This window comes from Microchirus variegatus, assembly GCF_963457635.1.
Source record: "Microchirus variegatus genome assembly, chromosome: 8".
Taxonomy (NCBI): domain Eukaryota; kingdom Metazoa; phylum Chordata; class Actinopteri; order Pleuronectiformes; family Soleidae; genus Microchirus; species Microchirus variegatus.
The window spans coordinates 29481132-29505502 of NC_139809.1; the positions used below are offsets into that span (position 1 = coordinate 29481132).

At 40.4% G+C, this 24371-nt stretch overlaps 1 protein-coding gene across 1 annotated transcript in view; it reads left to right on the top strand.

The window, feature by feature from the left end:
• LOC310931205 (plasmanylethanolamine desaturase 1) overlaps window positions 1-24371 on the top strand; it is a gene marked incomplete at both ends in the record, with an annotated part of 31070 nt that overhangs the window by 3311 nt on the left and 3388 nt on the right. The window contains 7 exon segments of the mRNA XM_083894315.1: window positions 12408-12527; window positions 12611-12702; window positions 20997-21144; window positions 23037-23184; window positions 24200-24257; window positions 24260-24274; window positions 24277-24322. Of these exon segments, the coding sequence (XP_083750441.1) occupies window positions 12408-12527; window positions 12611-12702; window positions 20997-21144; window positions 23037-23184; window positions 24200-24257; window positions 24260-24274; window positions 24277-24322 (627 nt within the window).

The following is a 24371-nucleotide window of genomic DNA, read 5'->3' on the forward strand; positions in this document are numbered from 1 at the left end:
GAATACTTAAATTAGATAAAATTAGGGGTGGCAACTATTGTTCTTGATTCGTTCAATTGCGAAAAAGCTGATTTCTGATTGTTCTGCATCTTAAATGTCTTAAATTTCCTGGAAAGAAATCATTAACATTTAATTTTGGAAGGTTTGGGAAACACTGATGAACATTTTTCTAGTACTCGATAACTCTGTTATGAAATGAGTTGTTAGTTTTGGTCAAGGTAACTTTTATTAATGACATTTGAATGGAATTAAAACCAGATAAAAACAGTAAAACGAGCAATAAAAGCAGTAGAACAGCAGAATAAAACAGTAAAACTTGGTTAAGTAATGTTGTCAAAGTAGATTACCGTAATCAGATTATGATTAGCAGCAGTTATGGCATTTAGAGCCTTAAATGTTATAGGTTTGTCAGTTCGGGTTACCTCCTTAAAGGCTATGAAATGAAATGTATTTAATATTTATCCAAATATCACATACTGGACCTTTTTAAATGTGAGTATTTTATATGGTTGTTTTTGGTCCTTGAAAAACAAGACTTTTGAGGTTTGGGAAACACTAGGTTCAGGAATTTATTACATTTTATGGCCCAAAGAAACAAAATTTACAGATGTATTTAATAAAAAAAAGTTAACGCATGGCGCGTTTCCTTTTTAGCGGTCTGTTTATTAAAGGAAAAGAGCAGCGCTACAAATAACCAGCGTAGTTTAGCGTTACTTTAGAGACTAATTTTAACAATCGGGAGTCGCATAAACATGACGTCAAGCGCGTCTTTTTCCGATCAGTCATCATGGAAACGCGTCATGCGTTAACGTGCAGAAGCATAAATCATTATGAATTAAATCGTTTAGAATCGTAAATCGATTTTGAATCGAATCGTAGCCCCAAAAATCACAATCGAATCCTGAGATAGTAAAAGATTCCCACCCCTGTTGTTTGGGCTTAGGAACGTGAGCTGATAATTTTAGAGAAAGCCTGAAACTTAGTCGCTGTTTTCAGTTTTCAGCCGTTTTTAAAGCAAATGCAAACTTAAAAGGAAAAGTGTTTGTAAATCATAACTGGATAAATTGAGCCCTTTATCGCTGTGGATTCAAACGTGGTGATGGAAAGCACATTGTGCCTCAGACCTGAACACGGAAAAACCTGTGCTACCAGTTGTGCATCAAGCTGGACTGTGCCACGTTTTTCCTGCCTGACCATCTGCCCTGCTTCTCACTTCACTGCGCTTTTTAATTGCCTCTGGTGGAGCCGTGTTGGCCACTTGTTAGTTACCACTTCCTGAAATGGGGAATGGCGCTGGAGAACAGAGAGAGAGAGAGAGAGAGAGGGGTTTGCACCACTGGAGCTGTGTGAGTGCGAGGTTCACACCAGGAGAACAACATGTGTCAGCGGCCTGAGCCTCGACTCCACCCTCTGATCTGACCGACCATGTTTGAAAATGTAATTTTCATTTAAAGTCAATCCTATTAAGTGGACGCAGACGACTAAGGCTCGGCCTATTTTTAGACCCCGAGAGCTGAGACGTCACCTTTTGACATGAATTGGAATTGGATCTACGAGATTATTCAGTGTCATTACATTAGAGCGATAAACATCTCCACTCTGGCATTTGTAAACAGACCAGCAAACACACACACACACACACACACACACACACACACACACACACACACACACACACACACACACACACACACACACACACACACACACACACACACTGAAGGACTGAACAATGACCCCAAAGGGGTTACAAAAATGTAACCCCTAGATGTGCCTTTTTTACGTAAACACACCTCGAGCACCAAAATGTGTTCGTATAAAATGAAGCTATAAAAATGGTATATATATATATACATATATATACATATATGTATATATATACATATATGTATGCGCGGTAACAGTGCTAACAGTGGCAACGTTAGCGCACGTTAACGCATGTTTCCATGACGACTGACTGGAAAAAGACGCGCGTGATGTCATTTTTACGTGCCGCGGCACGGGAGTCCAGGCACCGTTTACCAGTTTGCTGGTTTACCAGTGCTGAACACATTAACGTGTTAACAGCGGTTAGCATCATGTGATAACGTTGATGCCGTTAATGACGTAAACGTTATCGCATGACTCGTTTCCATGATGACTGACTGGAAAAAGACGCATGTAACGTCATGTTTACATGCCCCCACACCATTTAGCAGTTAGCACCGTTAGCTTCTTTACTGCGGTTAGCGCCTACAGTACTTGAGTGGTCTGTTTATTAAAGGAAAAGAGCAGCGCTACAAATAACCTGTGTACTGTGTATGTGTGCATAAGTTTAGCGTTACTTTAGAGACTCATATTTACAATCGGGAGTCACGTAAACATGACGTCATGCGCGTCTTTTTCCGGTCAGTCATCATGAAAACGCGCCATGCGTTAACGTGCATTAAAGCGCGTACATTGACACCGCTAAACTTTACCACTGCTCGATGAAGAAGCCTGCAGCCCGGCCTGTAAAGCCAGACAATAGCATGGCCGTGTGTGTGCGGATTTGTGTTTTCACCTGTTAAATCTCCAAATGACTCACAAGCTTTCCCTCATTTTCGGCCAAAGGGCACAGCGGGCTGCGGCGGCGGACGACGCTAACAATGCCACCGAGCCATTTTCCGCGGAAACTTAAAAGCGCAAATGTGTGCCACACGCTGACAAGTGTCTGTTAAAGAAAAATAAACAGCTGAAATTCAAAATGTCAAAGTGTCCATTTAAGGGACGCCACGCTGTTGCGCGCTTAGTTGTTTGGGTCCGGTTCGGCGGCGGCGGGAGGTAAATCTAAATAGCAGTTTGGCTTGTTAGAGTTTGAAGAAGTTAGATGAGGCGTTGGCAACGCTCCACAGAGCCAAACATGGGCTCATTACAGCAGAGCTCGGATGGACAAACAGCTGGACGCTGCTTCCTCCCCCTCTGTTTGTGCATCTCTACATTCCTCTCCATTCATCCCATCGTCTCTCCTCGGTCCTCCCATATGTCTGAAGTGTCACGGTCTGCTGACGGCCTCTCCTCCTCTCCTCTCCTCTCTCTTCCTCACCTCCTCTCCTCTCTCCTCCTCTCTCCTCCTCTTCCTCTTTTTGACATAAGCATCAAAAGCAATTGATTTAACCTCGTTTGTCTGTTTGTCTGTCGTCTCACACGTCATATTATAATATTCTGACTTTAATTCCAGAATTCTGAGTTTTTTCTTTGCATATTCTGACTTTAATTTCAGAATTCTGAGTTTTTTCTGAGAATATTCTGACTTTAATCTCAGATTTCTGACTTTTCTCAGAATAATCTGACTTTAATCTCAGAATTTTTACTTTTTCCTCACAATATTATGACTTAATCTCAGAATTATGACTTTATTGTCTCAGAATATTCTGACTTTTTTCTTAGAATATGACTTTAATCTCAGAATTCTAACTTTTTTCTTAGAAATTCACACTTTTTTCTAAGAATTCAGACTTTAATCTCAGATTTCTGACTTTTCTCAGAATAATCTGACTTTAATCTTAGAATTATGACTTTTTCCTGACAGAAATATGACTTTAATCTCAGAATTGTGACTTTTTTTCTCGGAATATTCTGACTTAAATCTCAGAATTCTGACTTTTCTTAGAATATTCTGACTTTTAAGTCAGAATTCTGACGTTGTTCTTTGAATATTCAGACTTTAATCTCAGATTTTTGACTTTTCTCACAATATTATGACTTTATTCTCAGAATTATGGCTTTTTTTCTCTTAATATTCTGACCTTAATCTCAGAAGTCTGACTTTAATCTCAGATTTCTGACTTTTCTCAGAATATTCTGACTTCAATATCAGATTTCTGACTTTTTTTTTCAGATTTCAAACAATTCCCTCTAAATTTGACACATTGGACCTTTAAAAGGTGTGCAGCTGTGACTCACTCACTCCTCATATGTGACAGTCTCACACACACACTCACACTCTGCTGACCCCTGGGTCTCAGAGGTCACAGGTCACAAACCTTTTGAGCTCGTGGGTTTTGCCCTGAGATTCACACGAGCTGAACTTGACACTGACCCGCGCGTGTGTGTGTGTGTGTGTGTGTGTGTGTGTGTGTGTGTGTGTGTGTGTGCGCGTTCGTGTGTGTGTATGTGTGCAGTACTAAAGTTGCATAAGGTCAGGAAACTTGAGTTTGTTTGTGTGAAAAAGAACAAGACCAGAGGACAAAGTTTTTTTTCCCCTTTTACTACAGAACGTAGTTTTTCACTGAAGCAGACAAGACTTTAATACAATTTTCCACAGTAATAAGTAAAAATGTCTGTTTAATTAACAACACATTAACTGTTTATTGTTCCATTTGTGGAATTAACTGTAGAAACAAACAAAAACAATGGATGGATCTATTTTTTTTGTTATTTGTTTCATTTTCTACGGCACCCAGCTCCGCTCCGATCACATACATACCCTAGACCCTGGTCCTCAGGGACCACTTCCCTGCCATGTTTTAGATGTTGCCCTGCTCCAAAAAACACATGATTCAGATGGAATATTACATTTTTGAATTTTTTATTTTTTTTAACAGGAGTTGAAATATAGATATTTAAAAAAAAAAAACAATTGACAAAAGTTGAAACATTAAATTAAAAATGAACAAATTTAACAACATTTGAATTTTTTGGGACAAAACTTTAAACTTTTTTTTTCAGGAAAAAAATTGACAATTGCCTTTTTTTTTGGAAAAAGAAAATTAACAAAAGGTGAAACAAAAAAAAAATCTGACTATTAATTGTAATCGTTGAATCTCGAGCAAATGACGCAAAAGTGAGAATGAGGCGAAAAATGCGTCACGCTAGTTACGTCTATGTGTTGACTTTGTGTGTAAACTCGGGATATTTACATCGAATCGATTGTTTTTGACACCTCATATATAGGCAGTAGTACAATAAACATCATTTCAATTTGTGTGAACGTACACAAATATTGTGCACACACACACACGCACAGTCCATTCATAGCTTTAGGCGAGCCTTCCAGGCAGGATTTTATTTCTGACCTTGACCAACGCAACAGAGGAAGAAGGAGTGTTGTGCATTTTTTTTTAGAGATGAGCTGTGTGTGTGTGTGTGTGTGTGTGTGTGTGTGTAATTATCCTTATGAGGTGCCACAGATGAATATGGTGGTAGCAGAAAGCCCACGAGATGAGGGGATGACAAACACACACACACACTCTCACACACACACGGTCACACAAGAGAACACACACATGATGGGATCTGTCCATCCCTTTGTGTGTGTGTGTGTGTGTGTGTGTGTGTGTCTCTGCAGGGTAGACAGAGGCTGGAGCAGGGCCTACTTACACTGGCTCTCGAGCGGTTTAAATGTCTTTGTGTTATTACTGTGCTTGGATATATGCATCTGTTTGTGTGTGTGTGTGTGTGTGTGTGTGTGTGTGTGTGTGTGCCATTGTGTTGGTATGCTGTTGTTGAATCTCATTTGCCACATTCCTGTCTTTGTTGCTGTTGAATCTAGTGGGTAATGGGTTTATAACATTTGTCTGGGAGGATTGTGCGAGAGTGTGCGTGCACGTGCACGTAAAGACGTACAAATTGTGTTTGTGTATCATTTCTTCATCAGTGGTTGATGTTGGTTTTGTGTGTGTGTCTGTGTGTGTGTGTGTGTGTGTGTGTGTGTGTGTGTCTCAGGTTCTGTAGTCCACTGAGATCAGATGAAAGGAAAGCGGCCTGTGACTGATCCACTTCTGAACAAGGGAATTCGACCTCCCCCTTTCACTCTCTCTCTTCCCCAATCTTTCCTTTTTACTGTCAGTCTCTCTCTCTCTCCCTCTCCCTCGTCTCCCTCTTTCCATCCTCTTCCTCTCTGAGCATGTGACCCACTTTTACCACCCACATCACTCTCTTCTCTCTCTGTCTCCCTAAGTCCCTTCTGAAGACAGTCTGCTGAGAGCAAACCAGGGGACACAGAAACAGAGAGTGTGAGAATCAAAAGAGTAGCACAGCTCTCTGTGTGTGTGTGTGTGTGTGTGTGTGTGTGTGTGTGTGTGTGTGTGTGTGTGGTGGTGCTACATTACCACCCTGTGTGAGCACCTTCAGTGTGTGTTAGTGTTTGTAAATGCAGTTTTACGGCACGTAGGCGATGGAAAAAGAGAAGTCGTGGTGTCACGGAAACAACGTCACGAAATCGAGGATTTAACCAACAACTCTGTGAGCGAAACTGTGCTGGTCACTTGACCTTTGGAGTTCTAACTAGGACTGCAGCTGTCGAATATTTTTGTAATCCAGGGTATCCACGGGGTCTTAAAGGTGAAGTAAGTAGTTTATAGTGAGATCTAGAGGGGCCGTAGCAGACGAAGTGGAGAGAGTGTCTGTTTATACCTCAGACTTCCTGCTCCGTCAGTGGAGGCGGGACTTCCGCTACAAGTAAAGCGACGCTTGATTTGTTCTCTCGCGTTTGTCCTTACAGGCTCCAGTAGAAACATGGCGTCTCGCTGCTAACAGTGGCTATGCAACCGCGGCCGGTGACCATGTCATTTTACATGACTTTTTGAAACACTACGAAAATGAAACAAAAAATATTATACAGCGACTAGACAATGCAGGAGCACATAATATGGATAAAAAAGTGGATTTAGGGTAATTTAAACCCATAAATACTACGCAGTGTCCCTTTAAAAAGTCTTAAATCCAATAGTTTGTATTTAAGGCCTTAAAATGTCATAAATACAATTTTGAAAGGTCTTATATAATCTATTAACATTACTTTTATTTAAAACATGCATAAACTTCAGTCTCGCTTTGAAATGTTTCTGTTTTTGAGGATGCGATCGTCGTGACGAAGCTATTTCTAAACATTGTTAGAACAATGTTTTGATAATGAGTAGCAGTGCATCCACCGTTCCAGAGGGGGGAGCTGCGCTTCTGAGAGCGGGTGTGCTGAATATGCCACTTCCGGGTACTGGCCAATCACAAGACAGTTGCGAAGGCTCTACGCTGGCTGGCCAATCCCAACACACTCTGTCTTCTGGGGGTGAGATTTATGTCTGAAATATCGCGGCTGAGGAACAGCGTCAGAAAAGACAGATTTCTATCGGCTCGTTTACAGCAACTCGGAGGTTTTTGAGCATAAAAACAAGTTAATGTATGTAAGTAGACCTCCATAACTAACATATATGTGCAACAGGACCAGTCTATGTGAGCTTTAAGTGTGAAACGGTCCCACACTTTGTGACCTTTTCTGCCTTTTACAGGCTGTTTCGCTCCAGCATGAATGTCCCTAGTGTGGGACAAACAAAGGACAATCTTGTATGAATTGGTCTGCTCTGTGATCGTAGTGTGCAGTGTCACATATTTTTTAAATATCATTTGAGTTTTTGTCTCAATGTCCAAAAAAAGGCCAAAAACTTTGACGTGCAACTTTTCAGCTTTCAGAAACCGCTGGACTTTTTTCCGTGTAACTACTGTAATGCAAAGTGCACTTGCGCAAGCGTGTCGTCTGTAGATGCTGAAGGGCTTTGAGTGGTGATCGTGATGAGAATAATACAAAAATAAAAGCTACTTTGTCCAGTACAACATGAATGTTCCTGGTGTGGGACAAACGAATTGTATGAATTGGTCGCTCTGTAATCAAAGTGTTTGTCTTAAAATAGTCTCCTTTTTGTATCTGTTGTTAATTTAGGTTAACATATTTCACATCCTCGCCTTATCATTTCCATGTTACCTGATGGTTAATGGGGGTCTACTTCCTGTCGCCCCCTCTCCATGAGTCCATTAGTATTCAGGATGTGTTGCCTGCCCGCCTGCTGCCCGCCACTCATTCCCCAGACAGCGAATCAGCCGGCGTTGATTAATTTCAGCCTATTAGCACCCCTCGTTCCCCTCCCCCGGCTCCGCCCAGGTTAAATCCCCACGTGCACACGTGCGCGTGCACGCTCACAGGCGGGCAGGCATGGGGGGGGGGGGGTGTTGGTGCGCTGCTGTGTGAGCGATGGCAGCAGAGAGGTTGCCAGGGAGCCAGTTGTTGTCAGAACGATATTAATGAGTGCACCGCTCTGGCCCTAAGAGTCTTCAAGTGTGTGTGAGTGTGTGTGAGATATCATTTTTGGATGCTAAGTTGTGTGTGTGGCCCTGTGTGTGTGTGTGTGCTAACATGCTAACATATGTCTGTTCATATGTACATACTTTTAGATAATGTTTTTATGTGTGTGTGTGTGTTTGTGTGTGTGTGATATCCGGCAATGCCATGGCCTGGGGGACAAGGGCTTGTGTGTGTGTGTGTGTGTTATGTGTGTGTATGTGTGTGTGTGTTTGCACTCTGTGGAGGCCTGTCCTAGTTTCCTTCCCCTCACCAGGGAGCCGGAGGATCCAAGGACTGACGCACATCACCTGACAGCCGCCCCACTGCTCCACGGCCTAACAACGCACGTGTGTGTGTGTGTGTGTGTTTGTGCGTGCGTGTGTGTGTGTGACAGAGAGAGATTGAGTGTCTAAATGTGTTTGTGTGTGTGTGTGTGTGTCAAAGGATGTTGCGTGTGTAATAGAGAGAGATGTGAGAATGTGTTAGGAAATCCATCAGTTGAGTTCATCATGGTGTGTGTGTGTGTGACTGTTTAAAGACTGTGTGTGTGTGTGTTTGTGTGTGTGTGTGCACTGTGGGATATAGTAAAGAAAATGGTGCCACATGAATCTTGGGAGACAAACAGAGCTCCTTAACCTCAATACGGACTAAGTCCATGTGGATTGAAAGCATCTAGTTTACCTGGTCTGTGTGATACAAATGACTGAATGAATGAATGAATGAATGAATGAATGAATTTCTTTATTTTTAATGTGTAAAAACACATATAAGAAAATAGTAGTATATACACCCTATTATATCATTAAAAAAATAAGTATAACAATGCCTTTTAAGAATGTTTTTTGAAAGATTTGAAAGAACTAAACACTTCCTCTAAATCAGACTAACACAATAATGAGCTTTTAGCGTCAGCATAGCGTGATTGCGGTTGGGATTCTCAACATTTCAGATTAGATTAGTTTATTGCTCCCACACTCGGGGGGGAAAAGAGTAGAATAGAACACGATAGAATCAATTAGAACAAACTTGTAGCGCAAAGTATAAAATAAGATGTAGAAAAGTCAATCTGAATTATTATTATTTATTTTTTTTATTAATTAACGACTGACCGGAAAAATACACGCGCAACGTCATGTTTACGTGACTCCCGATTGTTAAAATGAGTCTCTAAAGTAACGCTAAACTTTAAAAACAGAGGCTCGCATACGCGGTACACGGGTACGCTGGTTATTTGTAGCGCTGCTCTTTTCCTTTGATAAACTGACCGCTAATGCGCTAAAGGAGCTAACGCAGCTAACTGGTAAGTGGTGCCTGGACTCCGGTGCCTCGGCACGTAAACATGACGTCACGTGCATCTTTTCCGGTCAGTTGTCATGGAAACGCGCTAACGGCGGTTAGCGTTAGCGTGTGCAGCACTTGTTTTGGGGCACGGGAAAGCCCTCAATAACGTGATTTGGATTGACTGTATTTACACCGTCTTTTGTAATTTTGTAATCCGATGATGGCGTATTTTTAGTGCCGTACTGTTGTTAATATCAGATTGAGTTTTTCTAAATATTAAGTTAAACTCAAGAGTCATTTAGGAGCTGAACTCCACTCTTTGATCACAACTTTTGATTCTCTCTTTTTTTGTTTTATTTTTTTAAAAGAAGGGTGAAGGGTCACGTCTAAAGATTCGTTAAAATATCCATAATCACATATTTTAAATCTCTCGTGTGACCACGTCAGTCCATACCTTAGGAGAGACTGATAGCATATTCATAGGCCCACAGGTCTATATGTAGGCACACACACACACACACACACACACACATAGCGTAGGCCTGGGCGCTTTATTAAAAGTAACCGTCATGAATATCTTATAGGCTGCTAATGCTATGTGATACATTAGGATCTGAACGCATTAAAGTTTTAAAGGCACATTTGGATAAGGAGGAAGGAGGTGGTGATGGTGGGAGGAGGAGGAGGAGGAGGAGGATGGTGGACAAAGAACAAAAGAAAGTGACAAGAGAAAGAAGTTTGTGTTTTTTGTGCTGTTTTTGTGTCTTTAGCTTTGGAACAAAACACTTCTGTTCCCGTTATTGTTTTTTTGTAAAAGCATTTCACACAATTATTCATTCATTCATTCATTCATTCATTCATTCGTTCATTTATTCATTCATTACTCCTCCAGAAAACTGGAACATACTGTGTGTGGCAAACCATTTCAGGTTAAGAAGCCACTGAAATAATAGGTTTTCAGTTTGATGTAAATTATGTTCTTATTATTTATTCTTTTGTTTTGCATCACAAGTATCTTTTCTTAAAGTAACTTATCTTAAAGTAACTTATTATCTTATTAAAGTAATTTATATTAAAGTATCTTATCTTAAAGTTTATCTTAAAGTATCCAATCTTAAAGTATCTTATCTTAAAGTATCTTTTCTTAAAGTAACTTATCTTAGAGTAACTTATTATCTTATTAAAGTAATTTATATTAAAGTGTCTTATCATAAAGTTTGTTATCTTAAAGTATCTTTTTTAAAGTATCTTATCTTAAAGTATCTTTTCTTAAAGTAACTTATCTTAAAGTTTTTATCTTAAAAAAAACTTTAATGCATCGCAAAGATACTTTAAGATAAGATACACTATGATAAGATACTTTAAGATAAAATCATTTACGATTTGATGCAATAAAATACTTTATCTTATTGTATCGTAAATTATTGTATCTTATCGTATTGTAAAGTGTCTTACCTTATCTTAAATAATGTTACCTTAACTTTAATTATCTTACCTCATCTTAAATCATTTTACCTTATCTTAAATTATTGTATCTTATCTTAAATTATTGTATCTTATCTTAAATTATTCCATCTTATCTTAAATTATCTTAACTTATCTCACCTTATCTTAAATTATTGTATCTTATTTAATTACCTTATCTTATCTTGTGAAGATAAGGTTGTGTGTGTGTGTGTGTGTGTGGCCCGAAGATTTTTTTTGACGAGTTTGACCCTCGCTCTTCTCTCTGCGTTAATAATCGCTGATGTGAGATTTTGCGACGCCAGTACGAGTAGGTTCCAGTTAAAGTCTTGCAGTTAATTCTGCTGACCTGTGAGTTCGGTCTCGTCCCTGCTGAGGGCTCACCTGCCACTGTGTGTGTGTGTGTGTGTTCGCACGTGTGTGTGTGTGTGTGCTGCGTCAGCATTGGTGTTCCACATAAGAGGGGTCCTGACCCTGCCACCCAGAATACACTTGTCTTCACCTGACTGATCACATATTAACACACACACACACACACACACACACACACACACACACACATGGGTCGTTGACCTCTGGTAAAGAGCGACTTGTTCTCCCAGTGCTTGAAAAGACCTCACCCAGACCATGAATACAACATGCTTCAACTTCTCATCGCTCCTATAGGCTCCTCTCGTCTGACAAGTTTGACCTTATCTTCACACTTAACTGCATGTATACATAACAAACAGACTGTTTCGACGACACTACGCTATGTTACGGTGAAGTTACTGAACATTTTTTAACCTCTTTTTCGGCCGTTGCACTTTGTAGACGGTCCCTGCGATTTCTGCGTCTCACTGATGACTGCACATATCACATCACCTGACTTGTGATGATGGACAAATCAAAACTGAAAGAAACAGGAAATGCTCCTCATTCATTTTTTTTTTTTTTTTTAATTTGAGCACAATATCGGAAATTGGAAAAATCTTGTTATTTTCCCTTTTTGCATTTTTTATTTTATTTTGAAAATCAAATCAACAGTTCGTTATCTGCGTTAACTGCGTCAACGTTAACGCACATAAACACATGACGCGTTTCCATGACGACTGACCGGAAAAAGACGTGTGACGTTAAAAATGAGTCTCCAAAGTAACGCTAAACTTACGCATACATACGCAGTACACAGTTACGCTGGTTATTTGTAGCGCTGATCTTTTCATACAGTTCGACTGTAGGGGCGCTAACGGCGCTAAAGGAGCTAAGGGAGCTAACTGGTAAGCCGTGCCTGGACTCCGGTGCCACGGCACGTAAACATGACATCACGCAGGTCTTTTTCTGCTCAGTCGTCATGGAAACGCGGCATGCGTTAACGTTACTTAACGTTAGCTTTCTTTTGATGTTTAATTGTTTTGTTTCTTTACTTTTCTTTTCCGGAATGTGTTATTTATTATCTTTAGTTCCGCTATGGTATATTCCTGACTCTATAATCTTCTAGGACACTTCCCCAATATTCTGTAATGTCCTAAATATCACGTTATATCACGTAGATTGTCCGTAACGTGCGATAAAGCATGCTAAATAAAACTTGTTTTGTCCTCCCTAGGTAAAAGACTTCAGGAGTGGCTGTGTGTGATTCTATGCCTCCTCCTTTTAATCATCAACTTGTCCTTCCTCGTCCTCCACTTCTCCACCGTTCACATCCACAAGATTATCCTCGGCATCGGTAAGATCTCACCACGTCTCGAGGAATTACATTTTACTAATCGTGTAACAACAGCATGTTCCTTTCGTTGTTTCCGTGTTTAGTGCTCGGGATAGTGACTACAGACTTTGCGTCGGGGATGGTTCACTGGGCGGCCGACACCTGGGGATCCGTGGACATCCTGGTTATTGGCAAGGTGAGCGAAAGAAAGCACAGATTGCGTCCTGGGTCACACTTCCGTGTTTTTTCGTGTCACGTATGCAAACTCAGTCTCAGGTTCCATAAAAGAAGTGGTCGATTTCTCGTCCCTATTTGTGTTTTCTTGTCATCTTTGAGAGTTGACTTTTTCTAAGACAGCAAGTGAAGCCCAGCTTCCTCTAAAATATCGTCAAATATTTACTGTGTTGTATTTACATTTCGTGACCAAACGTGTCACTAGTTCGTTCAGAATTAGCTTTTTCTTACTTACGTGATGTTCGTATTCCCGTAGCAGCGTTGATTGGACAAATTACGGCAAAAACGCCACTTCCACGGAAGCTCAGCTTCTCTGGGAGTCAATGGCGCAGTGGGCAGGGGTGCGGCGGTGATGATTGGAGGAACTGTGTGTGAAAGGCAGAGCCGGTTTTTTGATTGACAGCGTGTTGCAGAAACATAGGCGACAGCAGCAACCCTTTTCTGCGTCCTTTTTGATTTTTTTAGGGAAGTCTGTGGACAAATAGCTGCTTGTTGTGCGCCATTTGCTCGGCGATATAGTGCATTTTCATTAATTTACATACACTAGCGTTCAAAAGTTTGCGGTCACCCATACAATTTTTGTTGTGTTTTCCATTAAAAGTCACACTTTTATTGATCAAAAGAGTTGCAAAATGAATAGAAAATACAGTCAAGACATTGACAGGATTAGAAATAATGATTTTTTTACAAAATAACAATTTTGCCCTTTTGTCAAAGATCCAGCAAAACTGTTTTCAGCTGTGCTAACATCATTGCACAAGGGTTTTCAAGGGTTTTCTAATCATCCAATAGCCTTCTAACACCAATTAGCAAACACAATGTATATAGAACACTGGAAATAGGCCTCTATACACCTATGTACATATTCCATTAAAAACCAGACGTTTGCAGCTAGAATAGTCGTTTACCATATTAACAATGTACAGAGTGTATTTCTGATTCATTTAATGTTATATTCTTTGAAAAGAAAAGTGCTTTTCCTTCAAAAATAAGGACAATAAGTGACCCCAAGCTTTTGAACGGTAGTGTATGTGCTGTAAATAAAAACACTATTATAGAATTTCAGTTTTACGTAATTATCACGTTTTCTTGTTCTAGTTGGCAGAGTTTGTCTGTTTCAAAGACTTGTGCACTTCCTCAAGTAATATCAAGCAAGTGTCTATTGTTACCGTCCTCTCCGTTGTCTCTTTTGACTGTAAGACAATTTTTCCGGTCCACGAATTTGGACTGTCGCGAAACTAGTACGTTCCAATGTGGAAATTGGCAAATTATGAAAATTAAGTCACGCAGACCCAAGCCAGACCATTTCTCATCCATTCACTACAATGAATACACCCTACACCCTTTTTTCCACCCATTGAAAATCCCCTAAATTTACAGATTGATAGCTCTACGACATTTCCAGTCTTTACTCAGCTGTTGTCGAGTACTTTTCCAGGTTGCAACAGACTTAAACTAATCTAGATTGTATGGTCTTGATGTCTCACCTACTATAAAAAAACACTCATAACGGAAACTTTCTCATATCCAAATGACCAATATCACATCATTGCATTGGCTCACGGCAACTAGTAATGTCTGCCGATGCTTATTTTAGTTCCATACAAAGAAAAGAAAAGTGTCCTTCCATGAACCTGAAGGGTCAAGTCCTTTAGAATAACATTGTAATGACCCAGCGAGACAATGTTGGAGACAATAGAGATGATATTATACTGTAACACTGCCCCCCCCCCCTCTCTCTCCTGAGGCTGTGTCACCATGGCAGCATGGTGGAGGCACCTTATTCCCCCAAGCCCGTGGACTGTCGTAGTGACCTGGAAAGTAAATGTCACTGTCTCGCAGAGGAGTCTCCCCGTGGACGGCAATTGTCCACAGTCCCCAAGACACACACACACACACACACACACACACACACACACACACACACACACACACACACACACACACACACACACACACACACACACACACACACACACACACACACACAGTCGATGGCCTCTCCTTGAACCCTCACCAGTGCCACAACATATGTATGTGGGTGTGTATGAAGATGGATGCACACACACACACACACATTATTAGAAAAAATGCATTAAAAAAACACATCACAGACATTAATGCACACGCAGCCAATTAGAGTAAAGGTTATTCTCATTTAAGCCAATTAAAAGCAGTGTGATCAGGTGCAGCGTGCAGATTGGTTGATGTGAACTTTGTTTTGATTAATGAGATGAGAATTTACTATATATGTGTGTGTGTGTGTGTGTGTCATATCGTTAGCCTAATAGCATAGTTGCCTAAGTCATATTTGAATGTATTCCGGAAAACAAGAAAAAAGATTTTTTTTAGCTAGCACATTGGCAAAGTTAGGCAGATATCACAATTACCAAAAAAATGACTTAGGCAATTATGCTATCAGGCTAACGATGTACAAACAGGTTAGGAGTTGATATATTTGTCTAGAGAATCTCTTTCTCCACAACTCGGTATTCACGTACAAAAATGTAGTATTTTCAGTATATGTACAGTGTATACTAAAATTCGTTGTATTCGTTGCTATGACTTGTCATAATATACTAAAAAAAGATGCAAAACTATTACTACATCTGTTACCACAAGGTGGCAGCGGCAGCAAGTGTTTAGTGAGTGGACTTTGTGTGTTTTGCGTGGCTCAACACGCTGCGAGCCATGCATTACGTTTACTAGCTTTCATGCGCTGGAGTTTAGAGGATATTCTAATATTTTGACCAATAATTCCATTGAATATTCATGTACAATCTTTGATGGTAATGTGTCGATGGTATATTTGTAAATGTCGTTCCAATTTGCAGGAAAATCGCAAATGCATCTTAATTAAGCTAAATTTGCGACAGTCGAGTTGTGTTTCCATTTAGAGGAAATAGAGCACAGCACATACCGTATGTGATTGGATACCAGTTTGATTGACAGCTAGTACTTGCCCAATAGGTGACATCAACAAATTTCCCTAATTTCCGGCAACAGTCAAATCAAGAATGTCAATTTGTTTTCACACTTTTAACTAATCGAATGTTTCCCAAACTTTCTATCAGGAGAGCCACTCTTTAATGGGTGAATAAATAACTTCTAAGAGATGTTTAATTGCAACTCTTCATTTTATACATGTTATTGAACTAAATTTGTTTGGGGAATCTCCTAAAAAAAGCCTTTTCTGTCCCATTAGTGTTTTTGGGAATCTCAATCTCTAGTTTCTTCAATTGTACACAATGTCAATTTTTACTTCATTATGTCCCCAATTGATTTATAACGCGGAGTTAATTGTGCAAATGGCTGGATTCAGCTCTTCTTTAATAGGTGAGCTATGTCAGTTGTGTAAATAATGTTCCCATTTACCGTAAAATAGACGATGCAGTGCAGACGGATACGAGTGGACGGCAACGTTCCTCACAAATGATATGGACAAATTTTCCTGCTACAAAACCAGACTTTTTTACCACTTAAATAAGGATTTTGTGGCTTCGTTTATTTATTTATTTATTTCTCTGCTGTAACAAAGTTAGAGCTGTGCTCGTCACAGGAGTGGTTTTTTTGGGGCTTTTTGTCATCACAGCTTTTGGGGATAAATCCCAGCTCTGCTGCTCACTCTGACGCTAATTGGCTCCAGATACCCTCATCATCATCATCATCATCATCATCATCGACGGCCTGTTTAGTGTGTCTTTGTCGTCGACCGAGCGTTGATTAGGTTGTGTGTCTTTTACGTCTCTCAGGCTCAGGTTTCTTTACTTAGAAGACGGCACATTACTGTACTCGTGTGTGTGTGTGTGTGTGTGTGTGTGTGTGTGTGTGTGGAGCTTGTGGAGTTTGCTGAAGGCACTGGTGTGGTTTGATGTTTATTTATGATGTGGAGTTTATTGTGTGTGTGTGTGTGTGTGTTTGGGGGCTGTTACCGGCACCAAAAGCACAGCGGCGGTCGCAAATTTGCATGGTGTGTCGGACACCGTAGGAGACTTCTAATAAAGACTTAAACCGGGAAAAAGAAGAATGCACAACAGAGGCAATGACAATGGGCCCGTGTGTGTGTGTGTGTGTGTGTGTGTGTCAGTTGTGTTTTTGTGTTTTTTACACAATAAAGCAGGGGCCCCCGTGCTCCCAGTTTAGCTTATTTTGAATATCAAAGACGAGCACGATGGCGAACACCTGAGGCTAATAGTGGCTGCCGTAACAAAGCCGGCCCAAACGTTTGAAGCCAGTCGCGATCTTTGTCGTCGTGTTTGTTCCGTCGTTTACTCAACGTCTTTTGTACGAACTGTACATATATATGTATGTATGTATACGTGTGTATATGCTTTTATCTGTTAGTCTCTTGTTGCCTTTGTTTGTAAAAGAAGTCTTTGAAGGAACTGTCGTTCTATAGACGACGAGTGGGAGCGTAAACGCGGACGTGAGCGCGTCGTAACGAGTCGTGAGAGTCTGTTAGCGCGGCGTCAATTACGTTTTCTGTAAGCGAAAGTCGTGGAGCGGTAACAGCTGCGACTGGAGGCTTTGTACATCTATAATAAGACGGTGACTTTTCACTTTTTTACACCACTGCATGTGTTTTTTACTATTGCTGTATCTATGTATCTGCTGCAACAATCATCCGAGGAATCACTTATCAATCGATTATCGAATCAATCCTCAGCTATTTTTGACGAAGTAAAATGATCTTCTGAATTTTCAGCTTCTTAAAAGTGAATATTTTCTTTGTTTCTTTGCCCTATATCACAAATAAAGTAATTAAACCGATCAATATTTTTCTACATTTCCTTACAATTTATGGACCAAGCGATTACTCGAAAAAAATTATCAAACAATTAAGCGATTGTGAAAATAATTGCACCTCTAAATGTGAATATTTCCTGGACAAAACCAGACATTTGTGAGTCTCATCATTTCCAGGTTTGGGACTTTAGGATTAGACTTTATAATCACTATTAAATAAAAAGAGTATATAATTCCTTTTACACAAACCTCCATTTTCGGTAAATTAAACGCTGTTTTTGCCATCAAACTTCTTCATTTGTAAGATAAATAATGTTTTACTTTAATTGATTATTAATCGATTACTTAAAGAATTGTATTTTGATGATTGATTAATTAGTTAAATGTGAATATTTTCCAGTTTCTGTCATTTTTCAGCTTCTTAAATGTGAATATTTTCATGTTTCTGTCTTTTTTCAGCTTCTTAAAGGTGCATTATGTAATAAATCTAAATCAACTGGCCATAAAATCCTCCTAATATGTCACAGAGACTAAGGAATAATGTTCATATAACAAACTGAACTCACCAACAACAACAGTACAGACAAAATATTTGCATTTAAAAAAGTATTTTGCAGACTGCAAATCATGTTTATGTTTTGAAATCATGTTTTGACATGTGGCGCCACCTACCACCGTCTACCAATCATTGCAGTCAGTAGAGTCTCAGCTGCCGAGCAACCACGGGTTGCCAGATAGGTCAGAAAACGAAACCTAAGAGACCTTGGTATTTTGAATTTGAGTGTAGTAACTGTTTTTGGCCACATTCTTACATATGGCACCTGTACAGTAAATGTGAATATTTTCATGTTTCTGTCATTTTTCAGCTTCTTAAATGTGAGTATTTTCTACTTTTGTCATTTTTCAGCTTCTTAAATGTGAATTTTGTGGTTCTTTTTCTCCATATAACAAAGATGTTAAAAATTGAATAATTGTTTTCGAGGACATTCGTCATGCAAAATATTTATATAAATTTAAAAATGAACATCTTTTTGCCTTCACGATAGTATTAAGAACTCTTTGTCATCATCATCATCATCATCGTCATGTGGTTGAACTTTAATTGACTCAACAAGGATTCAACAGTTTCTCTAATGAGATCCACTTTGAGGACAAAGTCATGCTCGTTAGTTTCCAACGCTGCTCAATCCACGCTGAAATTTGCCAGATGTGTTTAGAGATTAGAAAATGGAAAACCCTTTGTTTTTTTTATGTCTTTATTGGAAGTGTAACGCGTCTGTAATGAGGCCGCCATGAAGAGCAAACTTCTTCTTTTGTAGAAGGTATAAAGAAGATTTTTTTGGCCAGAAAAGAGTGAAAGAGGATGAAAGGGATACAACGACAAAAAAGTGAGATGAAAATACTGTTTAAAAAAAAAAAAAAAAAAAGGTCGGGAGGACATAAAGAAGGGGGTGGAAGGGTGTGTCTGTGCAGCCAGTGGGACGGCGGCCGACTGCTGCGGCGACGGCCGATGTGAGCCGGTGATTAACGAATGTCGCGCGATGGTCGGTGCCGTTAAACGGTGTGGGATTAGAGGGCACGCGGCGACCCGGCGGCCCTGACGCCCCTCCCGAGCTCGGCACGACCTCCGCGGCTTAGCCGGGCCTTTCATCTGACTGAGGGCTGAGGAGGAGGAGGAGGAGGAGGAGGAGGAGGAGGAGGAGGAGGAGGAGGAGGAGGAGGGGGACGGAGACGGATGTAATTGTGAAGTTGGATAGTTTTGCACCTAGCAGCCATGTTTGCAGATAGGTGTGTGTCTGTGCATGTGTGTGTGTGTGTGTGTGTAATTGCTCCGAATGGGCACAATAATGAGTTTTCATGCTGATGTGTCCACTGCTACACACACACACACACACACACACACTGTAGCAATGAAGATGCAAGCCTTCCCTTTTTACCACAGAGGGGAAATAAATTACCTTTATCCTGTCGGTGCATGTGTGTGTGTGTGTGTGTGTGTGTGTGCGCGCGTTTCCTTTTGTCCTCTTTTGTTGCCGGAGATATTCAGATTCAGTCTTTCATTTGAGACCCCCATGTTCTCACAGACAGGTGTCTGCCTCTGCACAGTGCAAGAGGGGTTTGCTGCTGTGTGTGTGTGTGTTTGAAGCTCACATTTTTGAGTTGTGTGTGAGTGTGTGTGTGTGTGTGTGTGTGTGTGGGCCCGGTGCGTCCGTGTGGGTCATTTCTGTGTATGAATGTGTTTGTGTGAGACGACTGCTGTTCTGTGGTTTATTAGGATGCTGGATATGAGCTTTGGGGTTGTGCGGGATGATGCTGGGCGCCCCTGAGTCCCTGTGTGTGTGTGGGTGTGTGTGTGTGTGTGTGAGGTTTGTAAACAATGCTTTCCAGTGTCTGTCTTGTGTTCCTCTGATTTACAGTGAATGTAAATGAAGTAGAAAGGACGTGCCGGTGACTTTCAGCCTGTGTTTTTGTACCGGCTTTTCTTCTGCTTATTCAAAATGTTCTACTTTCTATTTAAATTTAATGCATTCTCCCTTTTTGGGGGGACGGGGGGGGGGGGGGGGTGCACAGGCGTAATGGTTTGCGCTCTTGCTTCTGCAGCTAGAAAACCCGGGTTTCGCGAGCCGGCTGGATAAAGGGCCTTAATGCATGTCGTAGGAAAGTGCTAATTACCAAGGGATGAATGATTCATCGTTTTTTAAATCCAAATTTTGGAAAAACAATTGTCTTTGAGTTCTAATCCTCAATGTCTGTCATGTTCTACGTCTCCAACACAGCTGTTATTGACAAATAATATCACAATTCTAATAGTAGTTAAACCTGCAGTCTGTAAATCATGGTCCCATTGAGAGTCAAATTTGGGATAAAACACACTGAAACAATTAGCCCATTAATCGATGACTAATTGATCAATTTTCTCTGATTTTTCTAGGGTCTTAAATGTGAATATTTTCTGACATTTTATGGACCAAACGATGACTCGCAAGATTAATCGATTATGAAAATAATTAGAGCTGAAACAATTAATCGATGATTAATCGATTACTAAATTAATCGTCAACTATTTAAATGATCGAATAATTGGTTTGAAGCTTTTTTCATGATTAAAACAACATTTCTGATTGTTTGAGCTTCTTAAATGTGAATTATTTTCTTAGTTTCTTTGCTCCACATAACAAAAAAAATCATTAAAAGTCTTGGTTTGTCGACAAAAACAAGACGTTCTAGAACATCGTCATTTCCAGGTTTGACAAACACTGATCAACGATTCATCGATTGATTGTGAAAATAATCGTTCGCTGTAGTAAGTCGTGAGGACAAGCTTGCAGCTCACAAGGACAATAAATCACAAGGACTGTATGGTGAGACGATTTTTGATTCACTCATTCCTTAGAGTCGTTCTTTTATTCACCGAGTTGCACTCGTGGTAACCAGGATGTCGTTTTTGTGGGAAAATGCTAATGCTAAATGCTAAAAATGCCTAAAGGCTGTTCCCTTCTCTCCGTGCAGGCGTTCATTCGTCCGTTCCGCGAGCACCACATCGTCCCCACCCTCGCCCTCACTCGCCACGACTTCATTGAGACCAACGGAGACAACTGCATGATCGTCGTCCTTCCACTGGCTCACATGGCCGCCAAGTTTCTCACACACACACCAGGTAAAACACACACACATACACACACACATAGCTCCAGTGTTCCTGTATCCTGTGCGAAACACATTTTCTCATTCACATAATTATCACCTGTGAGCGAGAAACTGCGGTGGGGGTGAGAGTGGGAGTGAGTGTGGGCGACGCTCTCCCCCGAGATCTCACCTGCTCTGCACAGATCTGCCAACAAAGGAGTGGGAGTTGTCGCCGGTGTATGGAAACATGTGACCCACCTCACCAGCCCGTGATCGTTATTTATAGGCACGGTGTAAAAGCAGTGGTGTGGACAAAAGATGCATTCAAGGACAACCACGCAGGATTATGTATTAGTGTAGATTCTGATTCGTGCAGGTCCTCGTTCTGCAAAGGTCATCAAATGAGTAGGAAATGGACAACAGACTCACTGCAGTAACAGTGAGCACTGCCCACAAACTTAACTTTCCCTATGCAATCTTTTTTGTTCTTAAAAAGGTATTTTATAAATAGCATTGTTGTGAAAACGTCTTCATTCACACTAAAAACTCCCCCATATCGACTCTAAATGCTGTATACATATATATATACCAGGCCCAAGGGTTAGGGTTAGGGTTTGGACCAAACGATTACTGGATTAATTGTGAAAACAATCGTTAGTTGCAGCACCAAAAACAGACGAGATGTGGAGAAGATGATGGTGGTGACGACAGGGTATGATATAACTGTTTTCCCCCAAAGTTCCATATTGGTTATTTACATAAAAACGCAAGGATGGATGTTTAAAGAGTTTTAGTTTTCTTAAATTTGGGTTTTAGGGCTCCCAAAATGCTGATTTTGTATGGATGAAAAGCAAACTACGAACTCCAGTTGCTGCTGATTGAATGAGTTTTGGATTCATGTTTTAAAGGGTGTTTCAGTTGATTCAGTCCATTGATCATGGGAAGTCACTGCACTGTACATCTTTAGAGCTCATACGATACTCATTGTCAACATTGGTCTACAATCCAATGCTGTCTGCAAACCCTAAAATGACATAAATGGTGTAAAAGGACTTGAGTGAGGATCACAAATGTCTGCCACACAGTTGTAGTTTTGGTTTTGAGAGCCTTAACACATGGGAACTTTGTTTGTTTGTTTGTTTGTTTGATTGTTGCCGAAACTTTTGTGTCCGTGGAGATGAAGTGGTTTGGACTGCAGACATCTATGGAAGCCCGTTTCCGCAAAAAAACTGGCAGATGCTGTCATAATTATGGGAAATGAAGTCGTTTTTTTTTTAGATTTTAAGTCATAATTATGAGATAAAAGGTCAAAATTATGAAATGGGAAAGTCAAAATTATGAAATAGGAAAGTCAATATTATGAGATAGAAAGTCATAATTATAAGACAGAAAGTCATAATTCTGAGATATAAAGTCATAATTCTGAGATAAAAAGTCATAATTATAAGATAAAAAGTCAAAATTATGAGATAAAAAGTTGAAATTAAGAGATAAAAAGTCATAATTATGAGATTTAAAGTTGTATTTTTGAGATTTTAAGTCATAATTATGAGATAAAAAGTCGAAATTATGAGATAAAAAGTCAAAATTATGAGATAAAAAGTTGAAATTATGAGATAAGAAAGTCAAAATTATGAGATGAGAGTATCTATATATATGTGTGTATATAATTTTGATTTAAAATCTCAAAATTATGACTTTTAATGGCATAATTATTACTTAAAATCTCAAAAATACAACTTAATTTCTCATAATTATGACTTTCTATCTCATAATTTTGACTTTTTATCTCATAATTTCGACTTTTTCGCCAAGTGGCTGAAACGGGCTTCCATAGATAGTATTCTATCTATAGATCAGTATTGTTTGGACAGAACAAAGTGTCATTGGGTCGTCCTCAAACAAAATAAACAAACTTTACAGACGTACAAATTGAAAGAGTAGAAACGAATCTGTCACAGACGAAAGAGAAGTGGAAGGAAACGTTCAGAGGTCAGCTGGTTGTCAACAGGAGGGGATCAGAGAACAAGGGAGCAGAGCGAGGGAAAAGGAAAGATTACAAGGTCCACATGTAGGTGACATCCACACCTTGTCATGTCAAACGCCGCGGGGAGTCAAGAGATCACGAGGGGACACGGAGGTGCAGAGACATCTACACCTGTCATGTCACACCGCTAACGGTCTGAGACAGAAGGTGAGAGTGCACTGAGCGGAGAGGCAGCGGAGGATAGTGGGGGGGCGGCGGTGACGGCGGCGGCGGCGGCGCGGGGTCATGTCGCGCTTAACGGTGACATCTAAACCGTGTCGTGTCAAGCTTCTCGCCGGCGTGGAGCGACGACCAGACAAAGTTAGGAGGAGCGGGGAGAGGCGACGTCTTGAGGTCGCTGTTTTAAATCAAAGCGAAGGCAGCAGTGAGTCACAGAGCTGCAGACTCACTTTCATCTACGTCCACAGACGCAAGCGGCAGCAGCAGCCGCCGCCGCCGCCGCGTTATTAACTGTTTTACTGTGTTTAATTATTTAAAAGAAAGGCTGCACACTGTGAGCGTCCACGTGGAGTCGGAGCCTGTTTGTCAGCCGTCAACTCGGATCAACACTGACACACAACGACAACACAATCCCCACACACCAAAGACATGTTATAGAGGGATAGGTGTTTTTTTTTTAAAGGTGCAGCGTGTGAAATTTAGCAGCTTTTAGAGGAGAAGATTCTCAGTGCAGGTGAATATAACGTGTTGGAAAACATATGTAGCCTTCATTTAGTATCAGACTCTGTACATGGAGGACGACTGTAAAAACACGGTGGCGGCCTCGATAACTTCAACTGGAAAACGTCGTACAATCAAGGTGTTTGTACGTGTAGTATAATGATTTTATCTGCAATTTCTTCCCAATTAAAATGATTCCACCTACATTTTACACACAAAGGCAAATGGAATAATGGTGGTTTCAAGTATTAAAATATAAAATAAAACTCATGGCCCACTGACACGGATTCCAAAAACTGTAACTGGGAAACTTAGACTTGTAATTCACAAAAAATATTGTTAGAATTATTGTTATTTTTTCATGTATTCTGCAAAACAGATGCATACAAAACGCCTCCACCACGCTGCTCCAGGACTGGCACCTGGCGTTGCCGCGGAAAAACACCACCGCGTACACCACACCACGCCTCGCCGCACCACACCTACTACTGCATCACCACAGGTGAGAGAGACGCTGCCGCTTCATCTGGTAGTGAGTTCTCGAGCAAGTC